General features: G+C 35.8%; 1 protein-coding gene across 3 annotated transcripts in view; it reads right to left on the reverse strand.

Annotated features, from left to right (window-relative positions):
- LOC118743099 overlaps positions 1-21,948 on the reverse strand; it is a 70,407-nt gene that overhangs the window by 14,298 nt on the left and 34,161 nt on the right. The window contains exons 2-3 of one of the 3 annotated variants that reach the window (XR_004993423.1): positions 16,821-17,666; positions 9,601-10,348 (exon numbers count right to left, since the gene is read on the reverse strand). The exons of 1 other annotated variant lie outside the window; for it this stretch is intronic. Coding sequence is in view for 1 of the 2 variants with exons in the window: in XM_036475602.1 (XP_036331495.1) it covers positions 10,210-10,348 (139 nt within the window). In the remaining variant the exon portion in view is untranslated. Of the gene's footprint in view, positions 1-9,582; positions 10,349-16,820; positions 17,667-21,948 lie in introns of those variants that run through there. One more of the 3 variants, XM_036475602.1, reaches the window with a different exon arrangement.

Below are 21,948 nucleotides of genomic sequence, written 5' to 3' on the forward strand. Positions count from 1 at the left end.
AGATTTTTCGTTATAATTCATCCATTTATGTAGCTAGGACCATGAAACTTCGCACCATTTTCACTCATTATTAACAGAATACTTACAGTGAATATAACAAGGATCGGATGACTACAACATATATCTTCCATACATCTGATTGTTCAGATATGGGATTTTACGGTAAAACTCCTTTATTTGAACCGCTAAAACCGATAAATTTCGTAAGATATTTTATAAATAATAATACAACGTCTACTGAGAAAATCATCAAAATCTATGCTGTATAAGCTTTATCTCCTATAGCAGTGATTGTTCAGATACCAGTTTTTGCCATATATCTCCTTTATGTAGGAAACTAAACCCAATAAACTGTGTTACCGGTTTACATACCGATCACATAGCGGTGAAAATCACTTAGATTGGTGACATATAAAGTATATCTTCCATACCTCTGATTGTTTATATGCGATTTTTTATATAAGTATGTAACTCCTCTATCCATGTATGCAGATGTATTCAAAAGCAGTAATCTGTCAAAGCAAAATTTGCAGATGTTCATGAAAGGTATGAAGCCTTCGGCATAGCCGAAGACAGCGCTGCTCTTACTTGTTAAATTTAGAATTCGATTTTCTCACTTGTCTTGAGTCCGATCATTCCAACTTTTTGTATCTTTATTTCTTCTGCTAAAAAATTAAAATTTGATTTACTGTGAAATTTTACATTGTAATTGAAATGTTTTGTGGCTATTGTTACCAATTAGACCCAAGGGTTACAGAGGACCCTATTCTCATATAAAATATAAACTTTCAATTTTCATTGGCACTTGGGAGGAAGAAATGCCGCCCAGTTCGTTGAACAAACACTGAGCACTGGAGCCACCATTTCGCAACCAACTGGAGCCAGCACAAATAAACGTGAACCATATTTCTTCCCTGCAAAAATCGCGACTACTCCATGCATGCGTGTAAAGAGTACTCCCTAAGGACCAAGGAGTACTCCAAAATTAACCACAATTCATATAAAAAATATGATCCAATTAACATTGCGATGTCCTAGGGCAGGACCATATACTCCATCCCTGCATTACATCAGAGTAGCACAAAACTACTCCAACATATTAACAATGGCATTGTTATATTTTTTCGTTTGTACACGCTTTTGTCCTTCACTTCTCAAATGCTTTTTCGAAATTAATAAAAACCAAAAACAAAAATTAAAAATTACATGTTGCCTCTGACGGCATTCGAACCCGAACATGCTGGGAGCTAACAACTAACAGCGAGCATCTCTACACATTCAGCTAAAGCCAGTTATGCAAATGTGCTTTCAAATGCTAAACTTCAATCACATTTAGTTAAAACACGAGCAGTGATCGGGTCACAAACAATAAGCGGGCACAGAGACACGAGTTGGTCCGCTACAGCATGACAGAGGAACACTTTTGTAAGTACTCCAATATACCACAAATAGACTACATGGTCCAACGATTTTTGCAGGGTTATGTCAGTATGACATTAGCGCAAACCAACAATTCGCCAAAACCAAAAGAGCTTCCTGGTTCTGTTTATTCAAATTTTTTATATGTTAACGATTTTTACAAGCTAATGACAATTTTTGAGAACCAAACTGACGATTTCTCACTTCAATGACCTGGCAACACTGCTTAGATAGAAAAAGCGAGCAGCGATACCAAGAAAAGCAAATTTACGAAAGTAAAGAGCGTGTCACACTTGGACATATTTCCAACTTTTCCACGCAATTCGCTATCAAATTGAGAAAGAGAAATTTTATTTCCATGTGTGAACAGCCAGAAAGACCTTTCTGTAACTTTTCGGAAATCAGTTTCAGAAACGGAAGTTGCAAGTTGTGACTGTTACTCAAAGCGCGCAAATCGATGTCGGAAATATATTTCAATTTGCTCGTGCTGCACTAGCAATCTGCAATTCGCCTTTGGGAAATAAAAAACCTCTTTCGAAAAACACTTTACATGCAAGGTGTGACTGCTCATGCAACTGCTTTCTGCAATTTCTCAATTTGACAGCCCTTTCGAAATATATTGCATACGAAATTTATTGCCACGCCTGACACGCTCTTTAGGGACACAGAAAAATGTTGCTGTAAGTGAGACGCCGGTGCTTGTAAGAAAGAAACGAGGGATGAGAGCGTGCGTGATGAAGAATGATACTAGTTCGCAATCTCATCACTTTTGATTAGGTTTGCAATTGAACTCTTCAATGGTCACAGATTTGCAAATTTCAATGGCTGTCCATCCATCAGTCTGGCTCAGCAGCAACTATCTGTCACTTTCATTTTATTTATTCATACAATCTTGTCACTGTCCGCTTGCTTGTGCATTTGAACTCTTTGCTCGGCTCAACGATTGTTGTGCTGATTGCGCCGAAATTGTTGTCCTGAGTTTTTCTCTCCTTTCAACTGCTTTCGCCACATCCTCAGCTCTGCTGGCCGGTCATTTCCCTTAGTATGGATTTTGCACTCGAAAGTAAAATTTACACTTGATTTGAAGTTTGATGAAATGTATGAATGGCTGATGCACAAACGAAAAAGGCAACGGCAGAGTGGAGCCTAACACAACGCCTCAGGACAGCGACGCAAGTGACTGACTGACGCGAGTGAAGTCGACAACGGCTTATGGAAAAATGTGGTAGCAAAGGATTGGATTGGATTCCTCGGTTGAATGGTCCTCCTCTGTCAGAGAAAATAACGCAGTGGCGGTGGCATGAGCAGTCGGTTGAGTAGTTCGCTTGGGATATGTGGTATGAATCGTTGGTGCATTAATTTCTCATTTTACTAGATATGGTAGCTGCAAGCATTTATTGTTGCAGCGGACGTTTCTATTAATATCTCTTCAACTCTATAATTGCATGTGAAAGCAGTGATGAAGAACGGTGACATCTTAGAACACAAAATGTAATGTATAAATGGATAAGTTAAAGAATGTGAAATTAATTGTCAATCACTTTTTAGTTAACTGTAGATATGGTAGAATTTGATTTATAACTAAGTAGCTTTGACTAAGAGATATTTTACCAACAGAAGGATGTGGTTCTCTATCAAATTTGAAAAGTTGGGGGGTGATAAGAAATTATGAGCGATAAATTAAAGGCACACAAAGGCTAGAGTCTACTCTAACCGTTATGTAATCTTAATTAAAATTTGACAAGTTTCAACACTGAGTTCAATTTTTCCGGATGCTCGATGTACTGGGTAAACGAATGAGCCTTCACACACAAGTGTATAGAGACCGTTTAAATTCGGCTTTTTTGGGCGTATAAGGGAGGGGAGTAAAATTTTACCTCAGTAATTTCAGACCGAGAAAATTGCGTTATGACTTCAGTCTGGTACTTACACATAGAAAACTCTCTTGTATTTTATTACTAACATAAAAATTTTTTACATAAATACTTCGAAATCGGGTTTACAGTTTGAAAAGCTTAGTGTGTTTTCGCTTATCAGTTTTCCAGACGGTGTGAAAAGTCAATAATTCAAATGCTTAGCACCGGTCCAAAAAAAAAACACTTTTATAAAAAAGCATGGGGCGTAATAAGGACGTTGATTTAATAATTTTGGCAAAGAATATCAAAAAAAGATTTATGGAATACGTTTTTATTTCATAGGAAATATGTAGTTATTCCAACCTTTCTCAGTTTGCCCGTTTTACAGAGGGTACTCTGCTTGCTTGGGTACTTAATTATCCTATGACTCTTCTGAAGAAATACCTAATCGGTGGTTCCATAAGAGAGACTTGCGAACGGCGTAGGTTGGGTTTAGTAGATTAGCGATAAAGACCGCAAACCCCAGAAGGGAGTCGTTTTATCGTCCAAAAACCGAACAACGATGTGCTATGTATAAACATTAGGGTGGTCCAAAAATGCATTAGAAAAAGTAAATTAGGAATTTTTATACTCTCACCCTCTAGGATGGTTCTATATCGAAAAAAAGAGCTCAAGGTTTTTCATGCAAAACACAACTTTTGGTAGAAATGGTATATAACTCTTAACAATAAAAATTTGTCGATCGGGAATCTCTGCTTCTCTTCAGAAGACTTCCAATAATAATACCCGATTGTTTATTTAACCATTTCTTCATAGTAACTATAATTTATAGGTCCGCCGAAACCCCCAAGAAACTCCCAAAATCAATAGGGACACCAGTAAAAAACCCCCAAACCTGCAGAAAACATCTAGTAGAATGCAAAAAAAAAAAAAAAAATCCGTTGAGCTGTTTGTGTGTCAAATTTTTCGAAGGCAGGACGCAGTTCTTAAGAAATTCGTTACGCCTTTTATTACGGGTTTAAATTTACGGGCTTGCAACAGAAATATATGCCAGATATCAAAATTCCTTGGACACTACTATTCACACAAACGAAATAATGACAATTTTTTCTTGACCGTTTAAGCTTAACCGCTATCCCTTTTGCGGCATTTACGCATTTTACAGAGCCAGACTCTTTCATTGCTCTTCAATCATACATTCATTAAATTTAAATTAAATATAATACATGTATGTGTTGACAGTTGTTTACGTTGCCCTTGCATGTAAATTTTGTTTTTGTCGTCGGTTCTTTTGTTAAAATATTTATTTTCCAACGATCGCTCATTTTAATTTAAAGCAATATCGAGTTTAATGTGCTGTCCATATTTTCCTATTCATTCTATGTTTGATTGATTTATTGTTTTTTTTTTGCATTTAGTCCATTTATTGTTATTTCTATTGTTTATATTTTTTTTCCTTAATTGAAAAAAATTCAACCGCATTTAATGGCAGCATAAATGTTAAGTGTTTGTGACAATACCATGTGTGACAACAACTGTGTTCTTTGCAACAAAACTGGACACCCATCCGTCTATACAACTACATGTGTACCAATTTATAATAATTCAAATATAGTACATATGTTTATAGTATAAAGGCAGTTAGTTAGTGAGCTCGAGTTGCAAGATGAAACTCTGCGTTGCAACATGCCTTTGTTTACACTGTTTTGCTATGTTTTGTGAAAAGTGAGTAATGAAAAATGTAAGCAGGTGTTTCCGTTTGTTTAAGTGGCGCCACAAATGGGTTCAAGTTCAACAAATTGGCGAACTGTATTGTGTGGCAAGTGACGTGCTTGACACTTTGGCTTTGTTTGATTTTATAAAATGAGAAAAAAATAATAATAATAAAAACATTTAATGCGTTTGAACTACTGACTCACATACATATATATGGTTAAACTGGTTTGATGAATGTTTAAGAAATTTAATTTTCATCTTTAACAAATCGATACGAGATTGCGATTTGAATATCAGTCAAGGGTATAGTATAATATTGGGAAAACCAGCCTGCGCAGACTCGTTTTCGAGCCCGGGACCTAAAGAACGACTGTTTACAGCTCTATCTACTCGGCTACGGTGGTTGCCTAACCGTCAATATTTCATTTAATAATTTTATTAGCTTTCATTCAAAAAAATATATATCAAACTGAGTGAAAAATTAAGGCTCCAGTGAATTGTGAACATAAAATTGCAATTTTGAACCACTGTTCCAACAAATTTTTAACTATATCTTTGTTAAACCTTCTTTTTGTATGAAACTCATATTTCAAAAGGTATTTCTAATTCCCTTAAATCAAGTTTAATTAAATTAAAAAAAAACAGGTGGCAACCCTCCTACATGTAGTTAGGACTTTAAGTTTCTTCAAATTTATTTAAATCATTGCATACTTTGAAAAAGGTGGCAACCCTCTTCAGAATATTTGCAAATCGCAATCTCTCTCGTCTGATACCGATATCGTGATACAAATTTCAATTTTCTTATTGGCTTAATTTAAGTTAACTAAATTCGACTTTCCAAACGGATGGCATTTCTCCTAAATATAGTTTGGAAATAAATCTCTGACGTCTGACATTGATATATTTATTCCCATTAACCCGACGGATTTAGTTGAATTCGTTTTTTTTTTTTAATGTGGCAACCTTACTAAATATAGCTCAGAAATAAAACCGTAAGTTTCTTTATATGAAATTTGCAATAACTAAACGTGTCTTTCCTCGAATTTTTGGGACTGCTTTTGCATTTCATTGTATCGCGGCATTTAATCAGCACAGCGCGAAATTATTAAAACATTCATGCAGTTTAACTCCGAAAATAACTCACAGCGATGTAGAGCCAATATAAGTGGCTATGTATGAATGTACGAAACCTTTACCATTACCACTCGAATAAGCCATCATCATCAACTCAACATAACAAGGCTTCTCCACGGTCAATCGTTTTTATCTTGACTATGTTATGAGACAATATTTTTCAATGGAGACCACATATTATGGCTTATGGCAAGCAATAGTTTTTAGAGCTCGCATCTTCATATATATTGCGGGCAATTTGGTAGTTTGATAGCTACATTTTCATTTGCGCGAAAACTTCTTGATGTTTTAATATAAAAGCAAAATTTGAGCTGTTCTCTGAGTACTGGAATATTAATTTTTATGTACTTGGATGTGAAATAGCATATTTTCTAAATTTGTTAAGTAATTAAATATGGAAAAAATACTTTGTAGAAGCCATCTTACAAATGCTTTTACCAAGTTAACAAATATATTGCCGCCAACTTGCAATAATTTTTGCCTGTGCAGACGCGAAGTAAGCAAGAGTATCAGCCAGACATATACAGACATTAGGCTTGCATTTTCATGCACCTATTCATATGCTTCATGCTAACAACTGAACAGTGTATCGCCATATACCTATTTACCAGAGTTTTTTTGTTTATCTTCGCGTTTCGCGTGGCAAATATGCGAAATATTTTTGCCACATAAAGTAGATGTTTGCTTTCATTCGTTTGCATATTTCCATAAGTGAGATAAATACTTCTGTTGATATTCGCTGTTGAAAATATCAAAAATATTTTTCATGCTTCGCTCGTCAAAATCATTCGCTTTTTTAGTGCATCGGTAGTCAACAGCAATAAACCTCAAATAACAAATATATTGACAACGTGAACAGGAGAGGAAAATTGAGAGCAGCTGCAATGATTAAATAAAGTATGCACATATGAATGTACGTTGCATAAACCAGTGAACCAAAATGAAGGCTAAAAGTACTGCATAGCACAGCACATATTTTCTATGTATGGAATGAGGAAAGAAAATATTCGCATATTTCGTTTTTGAATATAAAAAATTCTCTTAAATTTTCTTTTTGTACTAGATATAGCAAAATAGTTGACCACTCAGTTTATTTTTGCTTTTAGGGAAAGAAAATATGGAGTCGGGTGCCGAATATGTAGTTAAGACATCAGTTCAAAGTTTTCACTGATAAAACAGACGTTGTTCCAGCCGATTAGTCAGAGCTCGCATTGTCATGATGATGAATGATTAGCTGAAGACTTTTCATTCACAAATGGCTCAGCATACTGTTGCCTGATGTCCAGTTTTTTCGAAAAAATAGGCGACCAATACATTTTTTATGGTCTAATGTATATATATTATTTCTGTATTATTACCAGTTTTTTGCTGAGACACAACTTTTTAGTTGTTTTGAAATATAAAAGTGGCCACCATACGACAAAACCTTTCTAGTAAAAACAAAAATCCTCTAAACTGTCAAAATCTTTGATGGTAAAGTTAGATTTTGCGTAGCATTTCCAGTGTTTTTAAGTCGCAAAACTTACGAAACAGAGAGTTCACCTTCGGTGGGTGAGCCCAACAAACTCATACTTGCCGAAATTGCCAGGAGGAGGATGAGTTGGAATCACCTTAACACTTTTTCAGCGAGTTCAAATTGAAGTACATTGGCTTGCATTACTTACAAAATTCCAAGGATATTTCGGATGTTGACATTAATCATTTTCGTAATTTTGTGATTGACTTGTGCCATGCCAATCCCGTAGTACAATAGGTGACTATTCCTGGCTATTCCTGGGTAATTGGAAAATCCACTCTCCTGTTATGAACTACTTAGTTTAAGAAATCAAGGAGTTATCAACATTCAAAAAATATTTTTTTGATTTCAGATCTTTATTTTTTATTGCTTGCTGGTTTTCTACTAACATTTGAACAGTATGAATGACACTTATTTTTCTTAAGGCTATCGAATTCACTTCGCTAACTGTTTGCTGATTTTTGCATATTTGCCATGTCAGATATAAATGTCACATGGAGAGCAAATCCTTTTTATGTCGCGTACGCACATTCCTTGTGGTAAACACGCTTTTAGACATATGACATGGGCAAAAACATACATATATTTACATACAGGTGCGCATGTATATAATTTTGACAAAGTAACCCATATGTAAATATAACAATAAATTTTTAAGCAAAGCAGCAAATTTTAAGCAAAAAACAAAACCGACTTTAATTCTCATATAAAAATTTAAGCAGACCGTTAATTTTATCATGAACCAATATTCGGATCGAAACCAAAATAATATGGGACCACCGCTGAGGTACCACCTTTCCTTTAAAAAAATAATTATAGAAATAACTTAACGTGATGCAAAGTTATGCGGTAACATAGTACATAAAAAAAAAATAATTATATTGCGACGAATTGATAACCTCCTCCTTTTTTTTTTGTAGTCGGTTAAAAATGGATAGAGTGCGTTTATTTGCACAATATTTTGTTGAGTATGCATATCATTGTAACAGTAAAGGAGTTTATTTGTTTAGTTGAAATGGAGGCTAATCAAATATATTCAAAAATACATATTTACATATGTATGTGCATTTGACTGTATCACCAAAAAAAATTGCGGTTTTTCGCTGGGATTACAAAGCTTATTACATTTGAAGACTTCCACCAAAATATTTCGGAAAAAATATTAAGATTTACGTGAGATGGGCCGCTTTGAATATACTACTACTACTGAAGAAAATCAATGGATAAATAAATAAATAATATTGGTCCAATAAAAATACGTCAAGATTTTTTGTATGAAAAATGAGCAGGAAAGAAAGTTAGTCATACGCCACGTCCACCTGAGTTACACGCTTTTCTTCTCATAAAAGTAATAAATGATAAAGAAAATATAAAGCGAAACATCGGGACGTTTAAAGAAATATAACGGCATTTGCACATTAGTATACGCCTTATATGTACGGATACAAAATTTTTGTAAGCTCTCCCTAAATAAGACTCCCCCTTAATAGGTTCGCTTGGCCATAAAAATGTATTCTGCGAAAAATTTTCAAAATCGAGGAGCCTTCAATTTACATACGCTAATTCATTACAGTTTACATTAAATAACACGACATCCATGAGGAAACAAAAACGGCTCTTCTTCCATTAGGCCGTATGACTAAAAACTAAGCAATTGTATTTTCTTAAAATTTAATGATTGTAGTGCGTAATAACAGGAAAATGTTAAAAGAAAAATTGCGCCTAGATAAAAAATTTAACAACTAATTGAATTTCGCAGTCGTTTTCTTACATGCTGGAGCCATTTCAAATACTTTTTTCTTCAAGAAAAACTACTGTTATACCATTTTTTGTATCTGCTGTGCTGAACCTGCCCGAGCCACAAGCAGTTATATTTCCCGATCTGATTTTTGAGTTATCTCCCTTTAAATCTATAGGTGTGCGATATGTGCATTAGACTGAGACGCGAAGAAATATTTGCAATAACCGCCTAGTTTGAATGCTACTTTGGGATTCCTAAATATATCCAAAGCTGATATTTCTTCCAAATGAAACACGGACAAAATATGTACTTGTTGATGTTGGTATTAGACGTGTTTGTCACTCATACGCCCTGGCATATGAAGAGACTTGTGAATGCGTCAAAATTAAAGACGTGCGACTATGATTACAATGATTACAAAATTTATTAATTCAATAAAAAATACAAAATGCCGTTACATGTTGTTAAATAAATATGCTTCAGTGGCGTTATTGATAACTACTGGTATACCACTTTCAATTCCAATGAACTCACTTATAAAACCTCATAAACTCACTAATAAAAATATTAAATAAATAATTATGCACAATGAAAACAAATTTAGTGTTTTAAATTCTATGTGTTCATGTCCTCAACTCTTGTAGTTTCTCGATAGTTAATGCGACACTACTGGAAAGCTCTCGTATGCGCCCGTAGATGTTGTTCCGAGCATTGGTCGTCTTCGGCTATAGCCGGCGGAAGCATAATTGTGACGGCAATCAGGCGGCAATCGTATGGTGGGATCTTCCAAACCAGCGGCAGCTGTCTGATGGCTTGTGGGACCCTTCCTAGCAACTTAAGCGGTAGCGGTGAATTCTTTCGGATTCAAATTGTACGTCGGGTATCATAGCCTTGATGGCATGCCAGAACGGCAGGGAGTGAATACAACAGCATAGTCGTCGACGTTGATTTAGCTCCATCCTTAATCTGCGGAATAAAAAGGTCGAAAAATCAATTAGTTGTGTGCAATTGTTTTTCTGTTGGGTGTGTGAGTGTGTGTGTGATTTGTATAGTGTTAATTATTTGGCTTCTAAAAACTACCGAGAGGTGAGATATTACATACAATGAGGATAACATGCACAGGATAACGCCGCACCAAAATTATTTTCCGACATGGGTGGAGGCTGGTCACACACACGAGCCTCTACTCATTTGGCGGCGGAAAATTAGCATTTTAGCATATTATCTTCCGCTTAGAGCATAAATCTTTATTCAAGGCAAAAAAAAAATAATAAATTTCACTTTTTCAAACGCGTTTTATTATCGAAACAAAAGAAGAAAACGAATGTAAAATGAAGTAAATGAAGACAAAAAACAAACTGAAAACTAAAAATAACAAGCAGTCCGCGTTTAGCCGACAATCTGCTAGGGACTCCATTCCGTCTGTTTTGTTCCCAGCGTTGGCCGCTACGAGTTGCCGGAAGCCAAATTACTTCCGGCCTGTCAACCGACTAGATACGACTGCTACTTCTAAATTTTCATTATCAACTAATAAATTACAATTTCTGACACATTTACGCCACCACACTCGTAACATATACCACGCATACATACATACATGCATACTCGTATATAACAATTACTTGAACTCTTGGTTACTCCAACTTTAACGCATTTGCTTCATTCATTCAGTTAGCAAGTTTTTGCTATGGAATTCTTGCACGACCGCTTAAAACTTTGCGATCTAACTTATATGTACGAGCGTGTGTATATATATACACAAGTATTTGTGTAAATTTGTGATGTAAAACATAAGTATACCGCCTCTTGAAAAAGCTAGTCCCTCTCTATTAAACTTCACGCAAAACCACGGCTAGACAGGATGACTGGCTCTCCCCAAAAATATTTACATTTGTATGTTTGACTGCTCTTTTTGCAGGTTTCTCGCTTTTATTTGGTGGCGTCAGTGGTTGGAAGCTATTGTCGGAGACAGCTTTAGAGTATAAACTAGTCCTACAAGTCATAAGTTATTTAAGTTATGCATGTGCTCTGATTTATAGCAATGACCCAATAACTTGCGTACATACATATATACAGCTGTCCACAAAATAATTGGAGTGCGATAATTTGATAGTTTGAAATCTGTATTTCTATTGTGTTTGTTATATAACCCGCTTGACTTTTGTAAACAAATAATAAACTTCCATACTCATACGTCCTAATGAACCAAAAAATTGTATTTTTTTAATTTTAAAGATTTTTTTTTTATTTTATACCCATCTTGTTATTCCATCCTGTACAAAATTTTAAAATATTTTTTTTGACTACATAACCCCAATTTTAAAATTTAAAGTCCTCACAAAAAAAAACTAAACACGCAGTTTTTCTATATTGTTCCCATAATTTCATGTAAAATTTACTGTTGCGCTGTATAATCACAATGTTTTTCATTATTTTTTATTAAAATAAAGCTCAACCCACAACAAAAACCATATAAACCGAAATTTCAAACTTCGGAGAAAGCCAAGGAAAATTCAGCAAATTTTCATCAAAATTTTTTGTGAGAATTTTTACAAACAAATCTTTTTATATGAATGAAAATGAGTGACACCGCCAGCATAAACAAAATATCAAAAAAAAACGGGATTTTTTAGTAACATTAAACTTGCACTTTATTGTAATGAAATGGAATGTATGTATATGTATTCGTTTTTTTTTTCAATTCTGATCAAAGACTTTGAAATATTGATGAAATTTTGCTGAAATTTTCTTGATTTTGTTGTGAATTGAGATACATATGTTTTAATAAAGAATTAACGAAAAAAAATGTACCATTAAAAATATTATGAATATGCGAAGCAGTTTTGTAAGTTATTTTACGTATTTACATAAGTGTACGAATATGCACATTCAACTAAAGTGATGACTCCATGCCTTACTTTGTCCTTAACATTCAACTTTGGTAGTGTTTTGCGCCTGTCCGCTTTCCTCCATAGCAAAAAAAAAAAAACAAGCATATTAGCGGTCGCTGTCGTGTAGTGGTTAGTGTGCGCTACCCCTCCGCAGGGCCTGGGTTCGAGCCCCGTTGAACCCTACACCCAAAAAATAAAAAGCAAAAAATGTTTTTTCTAATATCGGTCGCCCCTCGGCAGGCAATGGCAAACCTCCGAGTGTATTTCTGCTATGAAAAACAGCTTCTCACAAAGTCGGCGTAAAACTGTAGGTCCCTCGGCTTTGTGTGAGAACATCACGAACATATGTGTAAGCGCCACTCAAACACTCTAACTAGTAATATACGAGTACAAAAGAAAAAAAATTCCAAGAATTTCTTGCTTTTTTATGTATCTTTTCTTATTAAATTTTGAATTTTTTTATAAAAATGAAATTATCTTGGGATAATCTGTGCCCCAATATTAAGTTTACGTGTTTTGATTTAACACCCTTTCTATAGCTCGCTGGCAACAAGTAGCTAGATAAACTTAAATTTTCACTTTTTGCAAGTGTTTGACTAGATGCAATAGCATTTTTCGGCAACACCGTTACAAATTTTAACCTTGAGCTTCACCTGCCAGGCAGACAAACAATTTTGTGAGTTGTTATGGGGGCACATATTTATTTCCCTCATTTACACGCCCAACTTTATGGATATACATACATATATAGCTTTGTTCGCATTCGCATTTATGGTACTTTGAAATTTTACAATCACATTTTCATTGCAATTTTTATGCTGCAAGTCGTCAGTTTTCCGAGCGTCTGCATTACGTCTGGCTGTCGGAACAAGTCATTTCTCTGTGCTTTTATTTCAGGAAGAGAAAGTGCTTTTGGCTTTTTGCTTTTCATTTTTAATATTTATTTTGGCAATTTTTTTTGTAGACTTGCAACAAATAAGTTTAGGTGGATTTTTGTTAGCAGGAATAATGTTTCGACTGGCGCAGGAGTGCACTCAAGGTTGTATTTTTTTGCTTTTTTCCTATTTATTATTTTTTTTTTGTAGTGCAGTTGAAGGTAGGTTTGCTGTTGACTTTGGCCCATTTCGTACACATATGAAATTATATATATATATGTACATATATTTCCGGACAAATAAATAGGACCACGACATTTTGACAAGTTTTGACTATTTGTTAATTTTTTATGAAAGTGTAGCTCATGATCTAACAAACATCATATAAAAAAATTCAGACTTTCAACAAAATTTCAAACTTTTTACGTTTTATATTAAATTTTCATATAACATAGTACAAGCTTGAAGTACCGCTAATTTTGGCAATTTTTTTTCTGGTATTGCAACGCATTTTCTTCCACATAAAAACAAAGAAGAAGAAAATGACTAACACCGTCAATAAAAAAAAAAATCCTAAAATTAACGTTAAGTCCAAGCTACCTAAAATTTACACTTGAATCGACTAAAAAATCGGATACCAAAATTTTCTCTAATGGCTTTGATTAAAGTTTGAAATTTTTGTTTGTTTGCTTTACAAGTTTCTATTTAAATATCCTCATACATAAAATACTTTCTATACACTTTTTTTCTGCACCTCGCAAATTTTTTTTCGAATTCAGGACAAATAAAATAAAGATCGAAATGTGGAACCACCTACAAAAGAACATGTAACCAAATAAGCAAATACATATGTTATTTTAAATTAAATAAATAAGTAAATAAAAAAAAGAATAAATCTTTTTTTTACTGATGGTTTATCTCCAAAAGTAGTTAGTTGACATCTAATGCAGAGGAAACAAGGGATTTCTGTTTTGCGGCCATCGGCCTTCAAAAGTAGTTAGACACGGCCAGAGGAAATAGCTAATAGTAAAATTTTTTTTTTTTTTTTAATATATCCGTTGGATTTTACATGTTTTCGAAGACCACAATTTTTGGCCAATTTTTTTAAGGTCAAGGAGTGATTGTGTCTCAGTGGCAATATTTTTCCTTGAAAGGCAATTACATTAGCTTTCAAACACATTTTGTTTCATATCAAAATACTGCTTCTTCGAAAGCGCTACGATTAATTGGCATTAAATGTTAAATAAGCACACTGTGCTCCTTCGAGTTAGCTCAAATATCTTATTTTTCAGTCGAGAAATATAATTTTGAAATTTTAAAATTACTTAGGTTTATTTTTCTCAAAAACATATGACTCAAAGCATATGATTTATAAAAATATAATTCATTTATAAACCATATATAATATAATAAAATAAAATGTCTTACATACTTGGGCGTACAAAATTTTCATTCATATTTCCGATTCATATTTAAATGCGATTCATAATTGATGCTTTGAATACCACTGGTGCTATTTTTTCTCAGAAAATGTCCCAAATCGTGTAATAAGGCATATCTAAAGTCTAACCGCTTGACTATTTCGAGACAGTTCGTAACTTGAACTATCGGCCACTCTCAGACCACTGTGCAGCAGTCTGCCTCTTGACCTGATCCTCTACGCGCATTGGTCATTTTATCAACAACTGCTTTTTTATATGTATATGCGATAGATATGCAAAACAATGAATGCACCACTTGAAGAGTATGTAGAAGTAAACATGCGTGGATCCTGGCAGGTCATTGTAGGGGGTGTGTATACAGTTCGATTCCGATTGGACAGCCCTTGAAAGTAAACTGCCAAAATCAAAACTAAATTGTATATTAAACGGCTGAATTGTATGGCGGAAGGAGTGCTAAGAAGAAGAAAATGAAAAAGTTTAGTAAAGGCCATATCGCCGAACTTATCTTCCCTTGAATTTGGCGTGTCGTAGTCTGCCGTGTTTCTTTCTTATTTTTCGGCTGAAGAGCGATAATACATATGACATATATACAAGTGGTGCTTCGCGAATAAGTACTTAGCAACACACAAGCATAGCACTCGCCTATGTGGCGTCCCCTGCTGACCTGTCAACATTTACAAATTTATGGCTATCTCGAAATTTGGACACGTGGTCAAGCTCAGCTGAAGCAGTCCAAGTAGCGGCAGTTGAATTCTTTTCGCTTTTTATTACTGTTGGATAATGTGACGATTGGGCAGCCAAGCGGCCAAGTAGGCAGGCAAGCAGGAAAGCGGACGCTTTAACCAGCTCCAAAATGTACTAGTTAGTAATGTGGCAAAATGTGAAACGATGCTCAAAGCAATGAGGCAAAGATTCTATCTCTTATGTAGACACAAGTGTGTGTTGGCCCAATCGGAAGATAAATATAAATACCCGCCTTCATGAACGGATTTTTCAATAAGACCTCCTATTTGGAAGTTTTATTAGAAGATTGCAAACGAGAAGGTAAATTTCAATGCCAGCGAAAACCCAATAAGTATCTTTTAATAGCCTTGCCAAGGCCACCAAAGCCAAATAAAAGAAAAAAATCAAAGTAGACGCATCGGTGCATGTTTACTGCAAAGTTAAGTTCAAACTGTTTCATGTAAATTTGAATCAGGAGGCCTGGAAACTCTGGCCATTCCATACAAAATAAAGGGGAGCAAATAATCGAACAGGGAAGCACTATCGCTTCAACAGATTCGAAATAAGAGCTGCCAGCAGGCCTCATAGTTTCTAATTTTTCCGACTGGGAATGTTGATATGTACCTACTACATCCATAAATATGAATTTATACACATATAGTACATACGTAAATAACACGGAAGGAGGAGAATATTGATGGTGCCAAATGTCGAAAAGTTGAAATGAATAACTCATTCAAAGCCAGACAGGCACGTACAGGCAACCATTCAGATTAAGAATTGAAGGAGGACATGCATTAAATAATAGCTTACTACTGAAAAATGTTTATTTGTAGGTGAAGTTTAATGTATAAAATAAGTAAGAAATTCGTTCGATAGTAAAACAAATTCTAGAAAAAAAATAAGGCCATATATTGCACACTTAAATATATATTTTTATATGTATATGCGAATATTTAAGTTTAATATCGACTATATTTTTTCTTGCTTTAAAGAGTTAGGTTGTCAGATGTGCCCATCATTTTCTTACATTTCAATTTCGTCCAAACAATGGCTGGTTCGCTGGGTTAGGACCCGACAGCAAGTGAATATGCCTGAAGAGACTCGGATGATTACCCCCTCAACGTTGACGATTATCGGAAACGAAACAAGGAGTACTATTTCTGGTTATGCGTCTGGTCTGCGTTATGGTCTGTTAACATAGATGCCACGATGTGATTTGTGGTTAGGCACAGACTCCAATAGTTTGTTTACAGGTTCACAGTCCGCATAAAGCCAAATTCAATAAAATCTGCCCAATTTATGTACTCTCTACGACACCTCATAATACCCCTTGTTCCAAACCAGGTATGTATTTTTTACAAAATTCTAGAGCTTAACCTTTCCATAAAATGATCTACCAAGAGTCTCACTTTGCAATAACAAACCAAGTAACTCAAATATATCTAATTGCTCGCAAATACCCTTTAAAATTTATAAATTAAATAAAAACTCGCAGGCCACTTACCTTCAACCACAACGCCAATTGACAGCTACAATATTAACAAAACAGCGATGTGAAGTAAATAATAATCCTGGCTGTGCTTCGAAGCCGTCACAACAATTCCGGCGTTGCTATCGGGCAACACTGTGCAACAACGACGACGTGCTGCCACTGTTGCGTGACTTGTTTACAACACGACAGCTGTTTTCACCGGCAACAGAAATGCATTGCTGCCACCGCTGCAAGCGTTGGTACTTATGCTCCTTCTGTTCCTTTGATTTGTGTTAGCCATTTTCAATTTCGATTTCGATTTCATACTGCCGTGACCACAACAAAAAATCAGCAATCATTCGACCAAACCACCGCTCGACCAGCGCCGACGAATGAAGCGCACGAGGTGGCACTTGGCAAGCAAGGTAGCTTAAGTAGCTCAAGAACGCTGAACTTGAACTTGCATTTTGACGGACAGGTTTGCGGCAGTGTTGCACGAGACGACGAGCGCGTGCGGGAAATTGAACCTTTACACTACAGTTTGTTTGCTACGAATTTTTTGCCTTTTTATTTCGCTTCGTTACTTTCTTTTCGTTTATATTTTTCACAATTGTTTTATTTTTTTAATTTTTACTTTTGTATTTGTTTGTGCTTATTTTCTTCGAGCACGATTAATTTGCGTGCTTTCAACGATGGCAGCAGAATTGTGATGCTTCGGACGATGAGTGGCATAGTGTGGCTCGAGATTTATTTGCCGCTTAGCTGTACGTTTATGCTTCACTATTGTGCAACAATCACTCGTTCATTCTGCGTTTGTGTGTTTTCGCGTATGCCTTTATATAGCTCGAGACGTGTTGCGGCCCCTAAAACAACGCTGAACTAAACTAGGATAAGCGAACCTTGTACTTGAGCTACATGCTGCATGCGACAAGGACATGTAACGTTGTCTTCATGTTCGCGACTGCAGCGCGAGCTTAGATAATTTGGAGGCGGCCACGTTGGGTGAACGCGACGCGGATGAAATAAAAAAAAAATCGCATGAATATCTCTAGCTTTTGTAAAGTCCTTGCGGCATAAATTTGCGCCAGCTGAAATTTTTATGAGCGTCTTGATACTTTCAGCTCAATTTATCACTTCGTATTTTATTGCTTGTTCTGCCGCGTTTCGTTGCAAGATACTTGCGGCACGTGCACACACACACACACTTCTGTTTGGTTGCAGCAACGCCCTCCTGCTGCTAGACTTTTGCCGATTTTGTGTTTTGCAGTTGTATAATAAAATATTTCTGCTTTCAACTTGTATTTGTGTTGCTTGCAAGCCGGCGGCAAGTATGTTGCATAATACATATTTGTTGACTATTATTTATGTTTATGATTTTGTTACTATCTTCAATGCTGCTGAGAAGTTTCAAGTGTGGTCCTTGTTGCATGTTCGCTCTTTCGCAGCGCATCTTCTGTAGTGGACCTGCTGACATTTTCACTTAAGCATCCTATAAGTGCGATTGTTGACTTCCTTCTTGCGTCGACATCTCCTGCTGACTGTCAGTCTGCCGTTGGTACTTATGCTCTTTACTTTGGGCGTCCATATCCTGCTGCTTATGCAACTGTAAATAAAAATTTTAGAAGCGGAAAAGTTTAAGTTAGAAATTGTAAACAACTTTTTGATAAGTTCTTGTGTCATAGTTTCTTGATATTATCCTTTGTTTTTATTGTTATGTACTTGTGTTGTAGTTCTTGTTGTAGTAAGTTGACTATGTCCTTTTCATAGCTGGAAGAATTTGTCCCTCATTCTGTCCGATTTGTCGGGGGTTTTTATCACAAAGTTATGAGAAATTATGGCAAATAAGTTGCGAGACACAAACGTTGTCGCTTGGTTGACTTGGCTTAAAGGCAACAGTGGTCGGAGCCAAGAGTGCAGGAGAAAAGATGGCGGAGGATCTTAGCTTTTTTAGAAAAAATTAGTTGAAGTTATCTACGACCTCTGCAGGGAATGAATGAAACCGATGAAGTTACGGTGGTCAGCTATTTCTTAGCCTGTGCAGTTTTCTAATGCTAAAGGGAAAGCATTAGGGCCTGTCTAGTAGTCAGTTTTGAGCAGGCAGGCAGCTGTAGAATAGAGATCTACCACACCAACCTTCAACATTTGAAAAGTCTCATCCGGAAAAGCAGCAGAAATAAGAGCCAAGTCGAGTTCAGAAGGCCAGCAGTGGCTACAGGAACTCACGCTTCATCGCTAAGAAAATAAGGCACAAAAATCCATCGAGTCGTAAGTTAGAAAACAAAGAATATATGGAAAATTATGCGAAAAGAATAAAACAGCCATCGTGCAATATGGAGTTTAGAAGTTGGGCGGCGGACACCAAAGTGACTAAGTAAACTTCAACAAATTTACGCTATCAAATCTTTCAATTAAGTTTGCTTAGCAGACTTCGAGTGTGATATCGCAGGCGCTGCTACGGAATGCGTTACTATCCGAATAAATATTTATGTACCTCCATATGTATATATGTATGTGTGTAAATCTAAATACTACTCCGCGCCGCACCTCGATTGCTTTACTGGCCGCCCATTGTTTGTAGATTTGTACGCATTTCCTGCGATTTGGATTTACATTTCAATTTCCTGCGCGCGCGCGGATGAACAGATAAACGGTTGCGTCCTATCCGTTTGCATATCCTGCAGGTAATAATTTCGGATGTGGCCAAAGTAAGTAGGGCACCTATGAGTATTTTTTGTTGTTGTAGGCATTGCTGCCCCTTTCACACACACACATTCGCTTTCACCTATTTTCTCAACAGTTTTTTAGGGAACCGGAAATTTTGCCAAACAAATTGCGCGTATATCCGGTTGCTCAAACCGCAGCATCGCTTACAAAACCATCGTATATATGTACGTATGTGCACACGTCAGTCAAGCACAAACAATAGCTGCTAAACTATTTTGGGTCGCTTGTAATTGCCTGGTGCCTTTTGAGCCTTAAAATTCCCTACCAAATATGATTGCAGCAACACAAAATTGTTTGCTTTGTTGGGTCATTCAGTAGCACGCACTTGCTTGCATAGCTTCACAACTTTAGTGGCATGCTTTTGTCACTTTAAATTTGCTTTGTTTGGTTTACCTTTAGCTTTGTTTTTAGGTTATTTACTACCTCCTTTGTACATTTCTGCAAAAGACGCCATTCAAAGTGGCATGCCACGCATACTTGATTTTCTGTGCCAGTGGCAACATACTTTAGTGTTTGCTTTTCCATGCCACACATATCAATTGCGCTGCTTGTTCTCAGCCTGTTGGTTTTTAGTACCACTTTTTGTATGTATGTATGTAGTTGCTGTGGTTGTTGTGCACATTTCAAATGAGAGTATCCCATTCGTCCTATTTTCCAACATTCAACTACCGTAAAACGCTTTGTTTTGCTTTCCTTCATACTACAGCTTCTCATGAAAGGCTTTGCATAAGAAAAGGCTTAACAAACGCCAACTTGCGCTTTGGTTTGCTAACAAAAAAGCTAAGTTACTTCACATTTTCCTGCAGAGCTCAACACTAATAGCCTCCATCTCGAGCAGCTACCTTCAGAGCTCACGAAAAAAAAAAAATTCAAATCTAAAACAAAAGTCTCTCAGCTTAATTCGCCACAGGTTGCTATGTAATTGCTCAGGAAAAGTGACGGAAACGCACACTTTGCCACTTAAGGAGTCGCATAAACACGACCTCAAATTTATTTATTTTTTTTCACCGACGGGGATTGCATTCCACAACTTCTCATTTGTCCACCTTTCTTCTTTCGTCTTTCGTTTTAATTCATTTCATTTCTAAAAATAAAAGTTGTCCCTACGGCTACTCCTCTCTGTTTCAATCGCACAACTATTCTTTAATCCAACCGCCAGCACAGTCACCTCTCGATCCGTCGCCCGTGCGTCCATGCGTCGACTGGCTTGTCCGTTTGTTAGTCGCAAAAGTGTTGCTCGTTTTGTCAGTGGCAGTGGAGCAACTGTCGCCTCGCAAAGTGTCGTCCGCATTGGATCATTGTCATGGTATGTTGGTGGCGTTAACAACATCAAAAATACTGGCGATGGCTACAGTCACTTCAGCTACATGGGTAGGAGGATGTTGACGTTGATTTTATAAATGCATCCGGTGTTACAGCTGTGTACGTATTTATGTACTTTAGAGTTGTTCTCAGTTTTCTACATCTTTATTTTGGTAGAATGTATGTATGTATGTATGTACCTGGGTCGTTCTTAAAAAACATGACCATTCTGAATTTTGTAATTTTTAAAAATTAAGTTGGCCAAATATATTTATAATTGGCCTCATGTGGTTACGGATGGTATCAACAATAGGAATCCATAACCAGCAGTATTTTTTTTAATTTTTGGAGTTTTTGGAGTTAATAAGTCACAGAGTGGACCGATAACAGAGGGGACAAATTAACTCAAAAATACCATATTTTAGCTTTTTATTCGAATTTTGGAGAATTTATTTGTCCACTTAATTAATGTACATAAAATATTTATAAAAAAATTATAAAATAAATAAAAAATCACTTTACTCACCGTTTTTCAACAGTAACAGAGTTGACACTGAATAAGGGTACGTACCCGGCATACAATTGGGTTCCATACTCAACAACGCACTAAACAAGACTGAACAGTTCAAAACACATTTTGTTGATTTTAGCTAAGTTATGATGGAGAAGCATAAGAGAAATATACGCGTCATAACGTTTAACAAACATTTTTCAATAAAATGAGTGGACGTAACAGAGGGGACCAAAACCTGGGGACACAAATTTTCTTCATAACAAAAATTGTAAATATTATTTTTTTTCAATTTTATTTCAACTGAAAATAACTATTAAATTTTTATAAATTGGCTCGGGACACAGGTTTTTGCTAAACCTTTGACATTGAAAATATTTTTTAAGTTATTTTCAGATAATTAATTATTTTTTTTTTATAATATAGTTACGTAGAATCGATAATAATTTATAAAAATGCAGATATTTTTCTATTTTCTTTTTGAAGAAACAAAATATAAAATAGTAAAGTCTGGGGACACCAATTGGTCATGTTTTTTAAGAACGACCCACCTATGCTGTTGCTCGACACTCTAATTTAAGAGTTGCTGAATTAGGACACCATAAAGCACGGCACCGGCTTTGT

The sequence above is a fragment of the Rhagoletis pomonella genome, unplaced genomic scaffold, assembly GCF_013731165.1.
Source record: "Rhagoletis pomonella isolate Grant_MI unplaced genomic scaffold, Rhpom_1.0 Rhpom_scaffold_00007, whole genome shotgun sequence".
In the NCBI taxonomy this organism is placed as follows: Eukaryota; Metazoa; Arthropoda; class Insecta; order Diptera; family Tephritidae; genus Rhagoletis; species Rhagoletis pomonella.